The following is a 17,485-nucleotide window of genomic DNA, read 5'->3' as shown; positions in this document are numbered from 1 at the left end:
GGCACTGGGCTGTTAAAGCACTTGGCACCTTCCTTCTGTTCCACATAAAGCTGTACAGTATACTGTACAACCCCCTCCCATACATACACAGTTGCTGCAGTCTGCCCTCCTTCGTGAAATCCCATTTCAGCCTTCAGTGAGGGGAGCGAGGGCTGCCTCTCCTATCTTTCAGCCAGTGTATCTGAGAAGAATTTATGAAGGAGGAGGCAAAACTGAAGGCCTTGTTCATCTGGATTAACTCAGGGTTTGAGTTTTCCTGAATTTAAGACCTCTTCACCTTAAAGCTTTGGTTTTAGAAGGTTATTATTTAGAACGTAGATTAATTTAATTTATCATTATGTCAATTATCTGAGAGATTTCATCTGAGAATGATAATTTGTTTAATGTGTTTGTATAATGTGTTTTTACAGTGCTAAAGAAACAATGACTGCAAGTTTTTAATTAATTTTTTTAAATTTGTAATTTCAGAAATTTCTTACATATTTATTTAAGTTAACTTCTGAATCATTTTCCATAGTTTCCAGAATATAGATTACATCATATCCACCTTTAACTACAGTGTGCAAAAAGGAATGCATGATTAGGCAGTTCTCTCTCAAATAAAAACCATGTTGAATCTGCAGTAACAAAGCACTATACACACTACAGCCACCTCCACACACACATTTCCCTTCGTGCCTTCAAACATCGCAATACAGAGAAAGGAGGGAGCATATGAATGCTCTCAATAGTCAGTTTGACAACAATAGATTGAACTGCAACTCTAGTAACTGTGTGTGAAAGATATAAAGATGAGACATGATTATTACTGGCATCTTTATCATTTGCATTGGTATTGTAAGAGTTTGGTATATTTACTAATTTGGTTAGACTGAGAATTTTTTTGTTTTTATTTATGAGTTACTGATGAGAAGAGAAGGGAAGGTGACCCGCATGGCTACAATGTGCAGACTCCATGGTTAACTGATTGAACTGTAGAACCAGCAGTGCCATCTAGTGCTTATGCTGGAAACTGAAGTCCACAGTACATGCAGAAAGATTTCAAAATTAAATGGAAAAGAATAGTATGAAGTACATTAAAATGTGTTTCCGTCACAGAATTATGACAGATTTAATTCATTTTCCTGATTTTTTTTCTTGGTGGCTCGGAACACTCAGTACTTAGTACTTAGAACACTCAGTACTACAGTATGTGCTCAGGCACAAAGTGCCTTTAATAGTCTTTTATCTCTAAAATTTATTTGACAACAATACAATTTTCTTGCTTGTTAATTAGGTTTTTCACATTTACTGTTTTGGACATACTGTACATATAACCTTATATTCTAAATCTTTCTCATAGGGAGGGTGTAAACTGGGAAACAGATTTCAAAGAAGTTCAAGTAGGTAGCTGCATCAGCAGGCTGCAAAGGAACAAGTAAAGGTTTATTTCATGCTGAAAAGAGAAGAAAAGAAACAGAATGTTTCTGCTGTAAAACCTTTCTCCACACACCCGAAGAAGGCTCCACAGCCGAAACGTTGTATTTCTTTCTTCTCTTTTCAGCATGGAATAAACCTTTACTTGTTCCTTTGCAGATTTCAAAGAAGACACTTATTGCAGTAGTGTACTGTTGTGTGAGACTGGATTTAATCAAAAGTACAGACTAATATGACGCATGGTTAAATTAAGAAAGCTGACTAAATGTCAAACCTAGAGAAACATTTTTTAGCTACAATTTTATAATTTCTAATTTGATGCTTGGTAAAAAATGAACGATTTATAGAAACTAAGTATTTTCAACTTACAACAGTATTTTTCTGAAATTATTTTGTTCTCCTGTCATTAGCTTTATACTTTTTTTCTTGTAAGTAACAGAATTTGCAAATTCTGTTCTGTCCTCCTTATCCTGTTTCTCTTCCTCTGACCCTCTAGAGGACAAAATACAGTTACTTGACAATGCTCTTTTATCTATCCTCTACACCTTTGCTCCTTTAAAAACTCGAACCATTTCCTTCTCTCGCCCTGCCCCCTGGTACAATGACCATCTGCGATTCATGAAGGCAGCCTCTCGCAAACTTGAGCGTAGGTGGCGTCTTTCCGGCCTAAATGTACATTATCAGGCCTGGAGAGATTACTTATCTGATTATAAGGTTACTATAGAGTCTGCTAGATCCACCTACTTCTCTCACATCATTGAAAATCACCAAAACAACCCCAGACATCTTTTCTCCACCATCAACAGACTGCTCAAGCCAAACTGCCCTACCACATTACCTGCCTCATGACAACTTTGCAACACATTCTTAGATTTCTTTAGTTCTAAGATTGACAACATCCGGCATCACATTCTCTCCACTACGGATATAATTTCCATACCTCCTCCCTCCTCATCCAACTTCTCTGGTTCCCGTCTCTCCAGCTTCTCTCTTCTTGACTCAGCATCCCTAAACAATCTAGTTACACGCATGAAACCCGCCACATCTATTTTAGATCCCATTCCCACCACTTTATTCCAGTCCTGTTTCTCTTCTCTCTGTCCCATTGTCCTCAATATAATACATGAATCCTTGAGCACCGTCATTACCAACGGTCCTCAAAACTGCTGCTATTACTCCCGTGCCAAAGAAGCCTAACATTGCTCTCGACAATCTTAACAATTTTCGCCCCATCTCCAACTTACCCTTTCTCTCTAAAATTCTAGAACGTGCTGTCACACTTCAGTTACATAACCACCTCATGACAAACAACCTTTTCGAACCCCTCCAATCTGGCTTCCATCAACTTCACAGCACAGAAACCACCCTAGTCAAAGTCACCAACGATCTCCTAATAGCTTCTGATTCTGGTTCTCTTTCCATACTCATCCTTCTTGATCTCAGTGCTGCCTTTGACACTGTTGACCATAACCACTTACTTTCTCGTCTCGAGACTGTGTTTGGAGTCTCTGACACTGCCCTCAAATGGTTTAAGTCTTACCTCACTGATCGCTGTCACTTTGTCTCTCTCAATGGGTACAGATCTGAAATTGGTCTTGTCAAGTCTGGTGTCCCCCAGGGCTCAATACTGGGCCCCTTGCTCTTCAGCATTTACATGTTCCCACTTGGTCTGCTTTTAAGATCACATGGCCTCAGCTTTCATTTTTACGCTGACGATACTCAAATATACATCCATACCAAACCCGACACTGATGTGGCTGTCTCTACTCTATCTACTTGCATCTCTGACATAAAAATTTGGATGACTCAAAACTTCCTTCATCTGAACTGTGACAAGACTGAAGTCATGCTTATTGGTACCCCCCATCAACTTCGTAAAGCCAGTCCTGTAACCCTGTCTGTAGATGGCTCTGTACTTGAGCTTCAATTAAAATTGAAAAACCTTGGGGTTATATTCGATTCTGGCTTAACATTCGATCCACATGTACAGCATACTGTCAAAACATCTTTTTTTCACCTTAGAAATATCGCAAGACTACACCCTATGCTATCATTAACCGTGGCTGAAAAGCTGATCAACATATTTGTATTCTCTCGAATTGACTACTGCAATGCTCTACTCCCTGGGGTATCTAAATCTACTCTGAACAAGCTGCAGTATGTCCAAAATTCAGCAGCCAGAATCCTGACCAGGTCTAGTGTAAGTGTTCACATTACTCCTATCCTGGAGTCCTTGCACTGGCTTCCGGTCAAATTCCGCGTAGACTTTAAAATCCTCATGTTCACCTATAAGGCTTTACATGGCTTGGCACCTCAATACCTGTCTGAACTTTTATCGCCCTACTCCCCACCTCGCAACCTCCGCTCTTCAAATTCTGCCCTCCTTACTGTCCCCCAAGCCCGTCTACATTGTATGGGCGACAGGGCCTTCTCCTGCTATGCCCCCAAGCTCTGGAACTCTTTGCCCAAGGATATTAGAGAGTCACCTTCTCTAAACTCCTTCAAATCCAGACTCAAAACCTTCTTCTTCAGAAAAACCTTTACTTAACTGGTTCCATTCTTCACCCCTCTGCTCTTCTTAATACCACCTTCCACGGTCTCCTCTATTGTTATTGTTGTATTGTTGTAATTATAATTGTGTCCTATCTTGTGAAATCTTCTTATTTATTGTTGTAGTCTTCTTATTTATTGTTATTGTCATCGCTTTGAGAAGCCACCTTTAAAGGCGCTATATAAAATAAAGTTTTTTATTATTATTATTATTATTATTATTATTATTATTATTATTATTATTATTATATAAGTGGTCAGTATGCATGTTTAGGACACATTAGTTCTCAACACAAAAGATCTGATTGCTTTCTGTTTTGATGCTAAGATATTGTATATTGTTTAACACACTGCCTAAGCTTGGTGTTATTAGTAAAAACTAAAGAAAATACTTTTAGTTTTCTTAAAAGGAGTTTGAAACATTTAACTTTGGTTTGTTTGTGAATAATTGGATCTCTGCTTTCAAATCATTGAGTTGTTTTTGTGTGTGCACTATAAGTATATGTATGCTATTTAAATGCATTGCAAATAAATAATGTATGTATTGTATTTAGTACAATTTGTTTAATCTGTAATTTGAAATTGTTTGAACAACAAAAACTAAAATACATTCTACACCAGTTTTTCTATTTATTAATTTACTGTTTTAAATGTATAGCTGTATATTCTTAAATGTACAGAATATGTTACTGTCAGAAGCCATATCACTCTGCAACTCACAACTGGCAACCCACTAAAGCTATGCAGGTGTGAGCCTGGTCAGTACCTGAATGGGAGACCTCCTGGGAAAGACTAAGGTTGCTGCTGGAAGAGGTGTTAGTGGGGCCAGCAGGGGGCGCTCACCCTGTGGTCCATGTGGGTCCTAATGCCCCAGTATAGTGACGGGGACACTATACTGTAAACAGGCGCCGTCCTTCGGATGAGATGTAAAACCGGGATCCTGACTCTCTGTGGTCATTAAAAATCCCAGGGCATTTCTCGAAAAGAGTAGGGGTGTAACCCTGGCATCCTGGCCACATTTCCTATTGGCCCTAACCAATCATGGCCTCCTAATAATCCCCATCTATGAATTGGCTTCATTACTCTGTTGTCCTCCCCACTGATAGCTGATGTGTGGTGAGCGTTCTGGCGCACTATGGCTGCCATTGCATCATCCAGGTGGATGCTACACATTGGTGGTGGTGGAGGGGAGTCCCTACTACCTGTAAAGTGCTTTGAGTGTAGTGTCCAGAAAAGTGCTATATAAGTGTAAGCAATTATTATTATTATTATTATTATTATTATTATTATTATTACTGCAGGTCATATATAGTATAATTTTCTCTTGTGGTTGTAGATTACAGCATTGAACTAACACTGTCTTTACTGTCCACAGGAGAAAGATCCTCTCTATGCCCAGATTCACAAATGGAAGAAATAAGTACAAAAGAAAATCCATCTTATGGTGCTCCACAAGACCGGATCTGAAAGACCTTGTTGTCACCTGGCTCTCTGTGGGTTCCTAGGGCTCTATCTCTCTGTGATCTGACACTGCACGGCAGAAGGTTTCCTCTCACTGGAATGGTGTTCTTCTTCAGCAGCCTCTTGTTTTTAGGAGCAGATTTATGAGCTTGTTTACTGCTGCTCATATAGACTCCATAAGAAAGGGAGACACTGTACTTTTTGTTCCTTATTTTTCTTGTTTTGTTGTTGTTTTTAGTAGGTCCAAACTGTTCCCTTTCTAAAAGAAACAAAAGAAACTAGCTTTCAACAGTCGCCGTGTCTCAAGCATTTTTTACGGCGGACGCATTCAGCCTTATGAAGTCTCTTTGTGCGGCTTTTGAGTTTCCTTCCACAAAGAAACGAGAATGACATAGCTGCGCACAGAAAATGAAGCAGATTGGTACCACTTTCCTTCTAAACCAAATCCATTGGGATGTTAAAAAAGATCATTGTATTACCATAAAGCTACAGTATTTATGAGGAATGGAAATTTAATTGAGACATGATACAAATCAGTTGCAATTAAAACAAAGATAAAAAATCTAATGATTCCTTGAGTAGAGAAGTAGATTTAGTTAATTTATTGGATAGCCCAGCTCCACTGATGGAGAAATACATGATTTGCTTCATTCAGAAGGGAGAGGAAAATCATTTCTGTTTTTCTTTCATTTCTGTTTCTGCTGCTAGAGTGCTATGCAGTAAAGACTTGTTCTGTGCACCCTGTATTGAAGACAAAAGGAATAATTTGCCAAATCTTTCTTCATATAAAGTCTCAGAAGAGATGTGTTGTCTGTTGAAATGGACACTGAGGGGCATGGATTTTGCTAAACCAATTCTGTGATTGAACTGTTCATTCTCTATAGCTTTTGTACAATACTAATTAAAAAAAGGAAATTGAAATGGAATTTTTATTTTATAAGTCAATCCAGCCATTGGGGTCAGCTCTATATGTGTTTTAGGGTAAATGGCTTTAAGGCATCTGAACTTTGGTTTGCCAGATTTATTTTGTAAATAATTCATTCTTTCAAACAAGGACTCTTGTGCCATAAAATAGGGAGGCACAAGTGATGCCAGTTCATACATGAAACCCAAGCAATATCAGCATTTCTTTTTGCTTGTTGATTTTGCTTTAACTTTTTTGTGATGTCACTACAATTATGTATGAAGTAACAGTATTTTAAAAAAAGAACATTTTTCTTTCAGATTATTACAAGAAACTCTTACTACCAATTTCTTGTAGTCTTAAAAAACAAATACTGCTGGGACTCCTGAGAGGCTTGACCACGCAGCTTGAGTCTTGCATTAACTAGTTCAAACCTGGGATGTGTATGACTTTTGTCAATGGTGACTAGGTTTCTCCAGATAGGAACACGCCAGTGGCCAGGTACCGCCAGGGTTTGATGAGTAAGAGCTGACCAGTGTGTCTTTGACCTGCCATGCAAAAGCAGCCACTGGGAGCTTGCTCTAATCAATTAGAGGCACATTACAACATCCATGCTGACTGTGGTCTGTGGTCCCTTGAGACTTAATTGAAAAAAAGGCAAATGTCCTTTTGTACCAGTATGAATATTCTAGATTGGGCACAACATATAAAATGAAAGATAATTGACAAGTCCCATTTTTAAGGAGCTTTTCCACTGAAATCCACAGAAAAGCACCTTTAGTCCCTCTTAAAAACATGTAGTGAACACTGTCTTAACCACTGTTCTATGAGTGTGGAGAGCACAATGATGTATTGTGTAAAATATACCCTGTTCTTTACACTGATACACTGTGGCAAATATACAGTACAATTTTTGGGTAATGATCTAGCAGTGAGGGCTAACTTGATAAAACTGTCAGGAAGCACTATTTTTTTCCAAATGGTATGAGATGTTCTTTCAAAATAATCTTGTTCCAAAGTTAGTCACTGTTATGCAGATGTTAAATTGGCTTTATTGCTTTCTGAGCGATATGACAAAGGTCCTATCTCTTGCAGCCAAATCTGTCTGTCCCTAGTTCTAAAGCTCAGCCTGTGAAAACTTCAGCAAAAGTCACAAAGTGTTAGAGTGCTGTGGTTAGCGCTCTCTGTTAGTTACTCTGCTGTTAGTCCCCTATTCTGTTCTAATGCTTATTATCAGTAGAGGCCTCTACTGTGCACATTTATTTTCAGGTTATCTCTTCCAGAATGGAAATTGCTCATTCAACAATAATTAAAATTAAAGGTTTGGTAACTTCCACATAACACAACAACAATTTAGCCAGCATTTGGTCCTTTCACTTATGAGTACTTCTTTTTTTTTAGTTTATTGTTTTATTTAACCTTTTGCTTGTTCCTGTTGTTGCCTAGCATTGTCACATTATACAAAATTATGTTAATTTTCACACCAGGCCTGATGTATAATGATATCAGCATAGAATCTTACATTTGTGACTGAGCTGGATTCACAGAAAGTCATTGCAGTAGTGTACAACAACTCAAATAGTACTGTATCTAGAGAGTATAGTGCTTTATAAAATTTCTATTCAGGCTGGGTATTGGATAAAAAAGTAAAGTGCCCCTCTTCCTGGTAAAATGCATTTTCCCCTCAAATTAGAAAAGGCCTAGAATGCAGATTACATTTTAGGCTGTAATGAACTACTCACCATAAAGTCACTCTCTTTAATTGGCTTTAATGCATTTGGAAGCCAAGATGCATTGTCCTTTAGCTAAAGATCTAGACAGTGATGCTGAGAGGTTATATTCCACTGTGTGTAAGACATAATCAGCTATTCCCATTCACTTTGAATGTTTTTGTCTGCCTGGATAAATTATAGGCACCTACTTATACATCAGAAGCACTCACAACTGGAAATATTTCCTATTTGTAATTTGAATCACGATGCCCTGTCTTTCCTTTACAAATATCCCATCCTGATTTCTATCAAGGGTATTGTCTGACTTAATTTGCAGCCACAACACAAGTCATTTTGGTTATCCTGCTGGCAGCAAATAATAGTCTGGTGTATGTACTCTCACACCATAGAAAATAGAAGTTCAAATTGCTCACATGAAGAACTTCAATTTTCCCCAATGGTACCATACAACCAAAGGCTCAAGATAAATGTTCGTTGTCCTCACATGTATCTGTGTGTGCACCCTCCTCATGGCCTTGGCAGAGTATAAAAGAGCAAAGCAATTTTCCCATGCTGGATTTCAATAGTTATACTGTATGTAGGACTTGGTATCTCTTTCTCAGGGGTTACCATATCATCTATGTAAGATGTGTGTGGGAGAGATGTGCACTTAACTCTATTAGTTTCTCATGTATGTTTGGGGTATGTTGTTTCAGTTGCTGGAAAATCTGTGATAATTACTTTTGTCCTGTATCATCATGTAAGAAATGCAGTGACCTGTATTTTCAATATTAAATTCATTTCAGTGCCAATATAAACTGGAAAAACAGTAAGTACTGGAATCCTAAGGTAGGATGGAAATGCAATTAATTGATCCTGTCTTATAAAAGAATTGACAGATTGCACTCTGAGTCTAGCTTTCCATCACGAATTTGGATATTAAGAACCTAAAAAAATTGTACAATGATGTGTGTGAGAAATACATCCCTAGACCCACCCAAGAAAAGTGGGTGGGGATCTTGAAATTGTTTTTAGGTGTTGAAGTTCAACCCATCACATTTTTTTTTGCACATTAATTTTACAAATACCATTCTTACTCAAATTTCCTATGTTATGGCCAGAGTCCCATTTTAATTTGAATATTTTTTTCAACTTAAGAAAATGTAAGAAGAAAATTTGACAACAGAAATGAAAATAAGGGGGAAAATGACTGTTTGAGTACATTTCTAGATCTATTTTAACTTTACCTCAGCTAACAATTTGTTAATGTAAATTTACATTATTTTTATCTTTATGAATACAACATTCTACAGTGGATTTTTAGATATTTTTTTCTTTTCTTTTGATTTATGTAATCCACCATGTAATACTGTTACAAATAAACACATCCTAAAAGAAGATGTTGACTCCTTTGTACTGTAAAAATCACAATGATCCCATGAAGATTAACTCATAAACCAGCTGGTTTTTCACTTCTTGTCTTTTTGACATAAAATATTAACTACATAAGAACAAGTAGAGATTAATTACATGCTGAAAAGTTAAAAGAATTAAATAAACAACATTATAACTACTGTATGGATCTTATATAGGCCAATGAGAGAGGTTGGGGATATTTATACAAGTCTCCTTCTTACCAGCCTGGCTTAGTTTAGCAACAGATTTCCATTGAATATAAGAAAATCATTAGATTATAAAGTATAGAAATGTGAAAAGATCATGATCTAGGAATAAGAAAATACTGATGCTTGAGACTGGATTACCTGTCAGATCAACTTATAAAATTGTACCCTTCTTTCAAAGTAATAATATTAAAAACAAAATCTATAAAAATATTGAACACCTTTCCAAACCCAAGGACAGTGTACATATTGATAAAGAAAAAGACAAAAACTACAATAAAAGTGCACATTAAACAATAACATACAGAGTATAATGCAGGGTAAGGCCCTCATAAAAAAGATGGGTTTGCCTTTAGATTTGAAAAAATAATTTGCCTTCCAAAGAGTTGGAAAATGGCCATTCCATAGGTGGCATTCCATTTATTGTTAATAAGTCCAAGATTTCTGGGTACAGTGAGCAAAGGACCAGCCTACAAGTGAGAGTATAAACATGGAGGAGATCAGAGATGTACCTCTATGAAGGAGCTAGAATATTAAAGCCTTAAAAGTCAGTAACAATATATTGTATTGAATTGATGATTTCTTTTTTTATTTTAGAGAGCAAAACCAAACCATTTTACATATAAACTACAGATGCAGCCATTCAAAATGCGCGGTACAAACCCGCGGTACGGTAATCTACCCACAAGCCACCGCGGGGCACCGTAGGGCACCGCGGTAAGTGATTGGCTGGCCAAAGTGACCGACAGGGGCACTCGTTGTACATTGGTTGGTAGTGAATAGATTTAATCATTTAATGTCTTTACTGTGCACATTTTATTCCACTTAGTTTTGAATATTTATATGGAATTTTACCACTAAAGGGAAATTTTAGTAGCTGAGCATAAAAAGAAGAGGAGCATAACGCATCTGAAGGTCGTAAACGATATTAATTTAGGAACATAAACATTACTTTATGTACAGATGCAGCCATTCAAAATGGGTGAGGTATTTCGCGGCATACCCCGGTGGGCGTGTCGTGGTGTCACGCGGTATCACGTGGTGTCACGTATCATTTGACGCTCTGCCGGAAACTATCCGGCGTCGCCTTGTAAAACCGCTAGGGGGAGCTTAACCTCTCATTTACAGCATTTGAGCCTTTAATTTTGAACTGTGTATTACAGCATGTTAATCATCAGTCATTAAAATGTTGGTATATTTTATGAAAGCAAGATTGCTCAGTTGGACAAAAGTACACAACCTACCTTTATCAGAAATATTTATGCATCAAAGCCTTTACTGAAGATATTACTAATAGTATTAATAATGGATGACTTTGGACAAGCTGTATACTTGGAAAAATACACACCGGTATTCCATTTCTCCCTAAACATTGTAAGCTTCAAAGTCTTTAACTAACGTGATACCGGAGTCAACAAGCATACTTTTAGAATTTGATTAAAAGGGAATATAATATGGAATCGCGTATCTAAAGAATTTAATAACGGTATGATTATATCCGTGTACTGCGACAGGGCTGTGTAGGGCTGTTTCGCCTGCCTGTTCATGCGAGCTGTCTTGTAGCCTACTGGTCTAGGTGCGTGACTACCAACTGGCAGGTTGTGTGTTCGAATCCAGCTGGTGCTGGACTTTTCATTTTTATTTATTTATATTTTAATCGCGTAACATAAACATATTACCGTATGCAAACTGTACTGTATACAGTATGTATATGTATATTTAATGTCTTAACTATGCCCGTTTAAGTATTGAATATTCATATCTAATTTTACCACTGAAGGGAAATCTTAGTAGCCGAGCATAAAAAAATAGGAGCATACTGTAACGCGTGTGAAGGCCATAAACAATATTAATTTTGGAACATAAACATACAGTATATGGCTGGTCTCGGTACTTTAAAGAAAAAAATACACACCAGTATTCCATTTCTCCCTAAACATTGTAAGCTTCGAAGTCTTTAACTAACGTGATACCGGAGTCAACAAGCATACTTTTAGAATTTGATTAAAAGGGAATATAATATGGAATTGCGTATCTCAAGAAATTAATAACGATATAATTATATTCATGTTGCAAAAGAACTGCAACGGACATAAAAACTCCCTTGCTTTTAACAGAGCGTTCCATAATTTCTAACTACGAAAATGCCAGGTGAAAGGATTTGTAAACATATTTTGTTAAAGCAAGTCAGTTTTTTCCGCAACACATAAAATACATTTTTCCAAGTAAGTTTAGCCTTTGTCACTAATGAAACCACTAAATAAAGACATAAATATAGAAATCTTAAGATTTGTTTTATTTAATGTTGGTAGCAGGATGAACTGTCAGAGTGTATATTTTGTCGCAGAGTTGCTGCAAGATGTTAACAGTGAAAAAGGTATTTAGAAATGAGTTATTTCAAGATGAAAAAGAAAACATACACGAAACATGGTTTCATTATGACCAGAATCGGTCTTGAGATATTTTTAACTTGATTTACAGTATTTGAGAGGTATGTCTTAACACTGATACTACAGTGCTTAAGTACTGCTCACCTATATGTTTCTAGGTTTATATTATGCATTTCATACGGTCAAATTACTTTTGAGCAACTAATAAGAAGCGTGAAACGGTATTAGCGTTTTAGTTTCGTTTTGTGGGACCCGTGGATTGATTAGAGATATCAAGTACATACAAGTCATTTTTTAAATGTTGTAGTTCGTCTTGAAAAAATGTTACGAGTACATCATCAATCAACAATTACACAGGTTCTGTTTCCATATTGCGGATTTTGGTTGTGTGTTACTGTAGTTTCCTGACTCCCATGTCACATGGTCTGTGATTGAAACCTGTAAAACCGGTTTAATTCGTCACAGCCAGCACTCTTCAGGTGTGAGGGTCTTCTGCTCAGAATGAAACGCTAAAATGTTTGTGTATATTCTAATGGTAGTGGGGGCAGGGTGTGTGGGAACAGGTTTGGTTGAAATTGCATTGGAGATCTATTTTCTTCACACCTGAAACATTTTCTCTGAAAGCATATTCTTCGCAGTTTAACCGATCTTGTTACAGCATGTTACAGTTTACTATTATTAACCATATTAATTTTAAGTGCTTAATGTAAAATCTTGTAAAAATATATTTTCATTGTTCAAATATACATTAAGTCTGACTATCATATAATAAGTTAAATACAAAACTAAAAAAAAATAGGGTTAAATATAATTCAAAATATTTTGCTAACAATGTTAACTGTTTATGAATAATAAAGTAGGATGGCACAGTTGTTAGTATGTTTTTTGTTTTGTTTCTTTTTCATAAATACAACAGTAGTACCTGATGTCTCAGTGGCTTTCAAAATTAAATTATGCATGCAAACCTGTGAACTAGAAAGATAACTAAGATATCCATCCATTATATTCCATAATATCCATGAAATATATGGCGCTGAAATATGTGTGACGCAGTGGTGGCCTGACACGGTGAGGTGCACTTGCAGCTATGTGACGCAGTGGTGGCCTGGCACGGTGAGGTGCGCTGGCAGCTGTGTGATGCAGTGGTGGTCGGGTATGTAGAGGTGCACTGGCAGCTGTGTGTTGTGACGCAGTGGTGGCCTGGCACGGTGAGGTGCGCTGGCAGCTGTGTGATGCAGTGGTGGCCTGGCACGGTGAGGTGCGCTGACAGCTGTGTGGTGTGGCGCAGTTGTGGCCTGGCACGGTGAAGTGCGCTGGCAGCTGTGTGATGCAGTGGTGGCCGGGCACGGTGAGGTGCGCTGGCAGGTGGGTGATGCAGTGGTGGCCTGGCACCGTGAGGTGCGCTGGCAGCTGTGTGGTGTGACGCAGTGGTGGCCTGGCACGGTGAAGTGCGCTGGCAGCTGTGTGGTGTGACGCAGTGGTGGCCTGGTACGGTGAGGTGCGCTGGCAGCTGTGTGGTGTGACGCAGTGGTGGCCTGGCACGGTGAAGTGCGTTGGCAGCTGTGTGGTGTGTCGCAGTGGTGGCCTGGCACGGTTACATGCACTGGCAGCTGTGTGGTGTGACGCAGTGGTGGCCTGACACGGTGAGGTGCCCTGGCAGCTGTATGATGCAGTGGTGGCCTGGCACGGTGAGGTGTGCTGGCAGGTGGGTGATGCAGTGGTGGCCTGGCACCGTGAGGTGCGCTGGCAGCTGTGTGGTGTGACGCAGTGGTGGCCTGGCACGGTGAAGTGCGCTGGCAGCTGTGTGGTGTGACGCAGTGGTGGCCTGGCACGGTGAAGTGCGCTGGCAGCTGTGTGGTGTGACGCAGTGGTGGCCTGGTACGGTGAGGTGCGCTGGCAGCTGTGTGGTGTGACGCTGTGGTGGCCTGGCACGGTGAGGTGCGCTGGCAGCTGTGTGATGCAGTGGTGGCCTGGTACGGTGAGTGGGTTTCTAACACCGTGTATAGTTCCATCCGCACAGTGCCTTTACTTCCATTTCTAATCTCTTTATCCAGTACAGAGGATTTGGAGCCTATCCCAGTAAGCAACGGACACAAGGCAGAATACACCCTGGACACAAACACACACACACCAGGGCCAGTTTTCCCATAAACCAATTAACTTACCAGTATGTTTTGGAGTGCGAGAGGGAGTCATATCACACATATGGAGAAAAACCATGTAACCCAGAGAGAACATGTAAACCCCACACACACAGGATGTCAGGAATTGAACCTAGGACCCCAGTGCTGCAAGATAGCAATGCTAACCACTTTGCCACCATTATAAATGGATGGATATCTTAGTTATCTTTCTAGTTCACAGGTTTGCATGCATAATTTAATTTTGAAAGCCACTGAGACATCAGGTGCTACTGTTGTATTTATGAAAAAGAAACAAAACAAAAAACATACTAACAACTGTGCCATCCTACTCCTTAGTTAATACATTTTATTATTCATAAACAGTTAACATTGTTAGCAAAATATTTTGAATTATATTTAACCCTATTTTTTCTTTAGTTTTGTATTTAACTTATTATATGATAGTCAGACTTAATGTATATTTGAACAATGAAAATATATTTTTACAAGATTTTACATTAAGCACTTAAAATTAATATGGTTAATAATAGTAAACTGTAACATGCTGTAACAAGATCGGTTAAACTGCGAAGAATATGCTTTCAGAGAAAATGTTTCAGGTGTGAAGAACATAGATCTCCAATGCAATTTCAACCAAACCTGTTCCCACACACCCTGCCCCCACTACCATTAGAATATACACAAACATTTTAGCGTTTCATTCTGAGCAGAAGACCCTCACACCTGAAGAGTGCTGGCTGTGACGAATTAAACCGGTTTTACAGGTTTCAATCACAGACCATGTGACATGGGAGTCAGGAAACTACAGTAACACACAACCAAAATCCGCAATATGGAAACAGAACCTGTGTAATTGTTGATAGATGATGTACTCGTAACATTTTTTCAAGACGAACTACAACATTTAAAAAATGACTTCTATGTACTTGATATCTCTAATCAATCCACGGGTCCCAGCACAAAACGAAACTAAAACGCATACCGTTTCGCGCTTCTTATTAGTTGCTCAAAAGTAATTTGACCGTATGAAATGCATAATATAAACCTAGAAACATATAGGTGAGCAGTACTTAAGCACTGTAGTTAAGACATACCTCTCAAATACTGTAAATGAAGTTAAAAATATCTCAAGACCTATTCTGGTCATAATGAAACCATGTTTCGTGTATGTTTTCTTTTTCATCTTGAAATAACTCATTTCTAAATACCTTTTTCACTGTTAACATCTTGCAGCAACTCTGCGACAAAATATACACTCTGACAGTTCATCCTGCTACCAACATTAAATAAAACAAATCTTAAGATTTCTATATTTATGTCTTTATTTAGTGGTTTCATTAGTGACAAAGGCTAAACTTTCTTTGAAAAATGTATTTTATGTGTTGCGGAAAAAACTGACTTGCTTTAACAAAATATGTTTACAAATCCTTTCACCTGGCATTTTCGTAGTTAGAAATTATGGAACGGTCTGTTAAAAGCAAGGGAGTTTTTATGTCCGTTGCAGTTCTTTTGCAACATGAATATAATTATATCGTTATTAATTTCTTGAGATACGCGATTCCATATTATATTCCCTTTTAATCAAATTCTAAAAGTATGCTTGTTGACTCCGGTATCACGTTAGTTAAAGACTTCGAAGCTTACAATGTTTAGGGAGAAATGGAATACTGGTGTGTATTTTTTTCTTTAAAGTACCAAGACCAGCCATTAACTGTATGTTTACGTTCCAAAATTAATATCGTTTATGGCCTTCACACGCGTTACAGTATGCTCCTATTCTTTTTATGCTCAGCTACTAAAATTTCCCTTCAGTGGTAAAATTCAATATCTACAACGGGCACAGTAAAGACGTTTACAGTAAGTCTTTCTACGACAGACCAACTGACCACGAGTGCCCCTGTCGGTCAACCAATCACGCACCGCGGTACCCCGTGTCATCTTACCTGCGGTACGTGTCTGTACCGCTCACTTTGAATGGCTGCATCTGTACGTAAACTGTACTGTGTATGGCTGGTCTTGGTAGTTTAAAGAAAAATACACACCAATCTTCCTTCTCCCTAAACATTTTTAGCATGAAAGTTTTATGAAACGGTACCCAAATATGCAATTGCTGTATAGAATGAATTTTAATTTTAAAAAATTATTTAACACGAAAATTAAGCTGTTTACATCTTTCGCCTGAGAACAGTCACCCGTTGCTACCCAACGCAGAAACACAGACAGTAACTAGCAAAGAGAGGACATTAGCTAGCCAAAATGATAAAGAAATAAATGATTATTTTGTTTATTTCTTTTGCACATTTATTTGAACATTTCCATCGATTGTACAAGCACTTGGAAACTGTCCAATCCCTAGTTCATCAGGCATTTTCTTTTACGCTGCGGGCATTCTCCCGGTCTGGCGCCGGTCTGTGTCTTCTAGGATATAATGCCAGCGAACTCTTGTTTTTATGTCCACTATAACAGACAATCTCCTTTGCTTTAAACAGAGCGTCTAACCCCTCTGATTGGAGAAAAAAGACGTGCTGGTTTGCTATACACACTGTACCAGGAAGATGATTTCTTTCTATTCGAAACATGTATTTTAAAAGTTTAAGAAGTAAAAACCTTACAGCGTACACAGATTTCTAAACTGATCAGGATCGTTATCTTTTTCTTATCCATAATAATGTTCACCACTCTGTCCAGCAAATTAATAATAAACTTTATTTTATATAGCGTTTTAAACAAATAAATAATTAGATTGCTCATAAACCTAATCACTTTTTCTACATAAACACAGCGTGATTGCTCTCTGAAAATGCTTTTTCTTTTTATTTAGGCTTAGATTTCAACTATAGATCGTATTATTATAAACTTTCTTGGAAAAATGTATTTTATGTAAACCATGTTTGCTATTAATTCATTTAGGGCTAGAATATGTTCATTGTCTTCCAATCGAGTCGAGTTGACATTAGAAGCTTGCCACACCCGGACTGTTACACCAACGCATTAGCATGTTAAAGCGATTTCATTGAGGAGCCTAGCTTTCTTAACTAGTAAGTACTGTACTTCCTTGGTTTTGGAGGGGGGAGGTGTCTTTCGCTGGAAATCTCGCCCCCTTCTACTTTGAAAATACCTGTGAAACCGGTTTAATTCGTCACAGCCAGCACTCCCGCAGAAAGGGGGGTTGTACTCGTTAATGTCTTAGCCGGAACACATCATTATATCTCATTTTGTATTTCTATAAAAAAATCATTTGCCCATCTTAACACTATTGTTGTTATTGTTTTTATCCTGTAAAGCG

At 38.1% G+C, this 17,485-nt stretch overlaps 1 protein-coding gene across 15 annotated transcripts in view; it reads left to right on the top strand.

Annotated features, from left to right (window-relative positions):
• LOC148652126 (disabled homolog 1-like) overlaps positions 1-9,441 on the top strand; it is a 360,191-nt gene extending 350,750 nt beyond the window's left edge. For all 15 annotated transcript variants that reach the window (XM_088598756.1, XM_088598768.1, XM_088598767.1 and 12 more), the window contains one exon: positions 5,342-9,441. In XM_088598756.1, coding sequence (XP_088454882.1) covers positions 5,342-5,386 — 45 coding nt within the window. In that variant the 3' untranslated portion in view covers positions 5,387-9,441. The remainder of the gene's footprint in view (positions 1-5,341) is intronic.
• The last annotated feature ends 8,044 nt before the right edge of the window (positions 9,442-17,485 follow it).

This window comes from Lepisosteus platostomus, chromosome 11 (assembly GCF_059453375.1).
Source record: "Lepisosteus platostomus isolate fLepPlt1 chromosome 11, fLepPlt1.hap1, whole genome shotgun sequence".
NCBI classification, from domain to species: domain Eukaryota; kingdom Metazoa; phylum Chordata; class Actinopteri; order Semionotiformes; family Lepisosteidae; genus Lepisosteus; species Lepisosteus platostomus.
The sequence above is the reverse complement of the archived record's forward strand: the minus strand, read 5'-3'. Positions and strand labels throughout refer to the sequence as shown.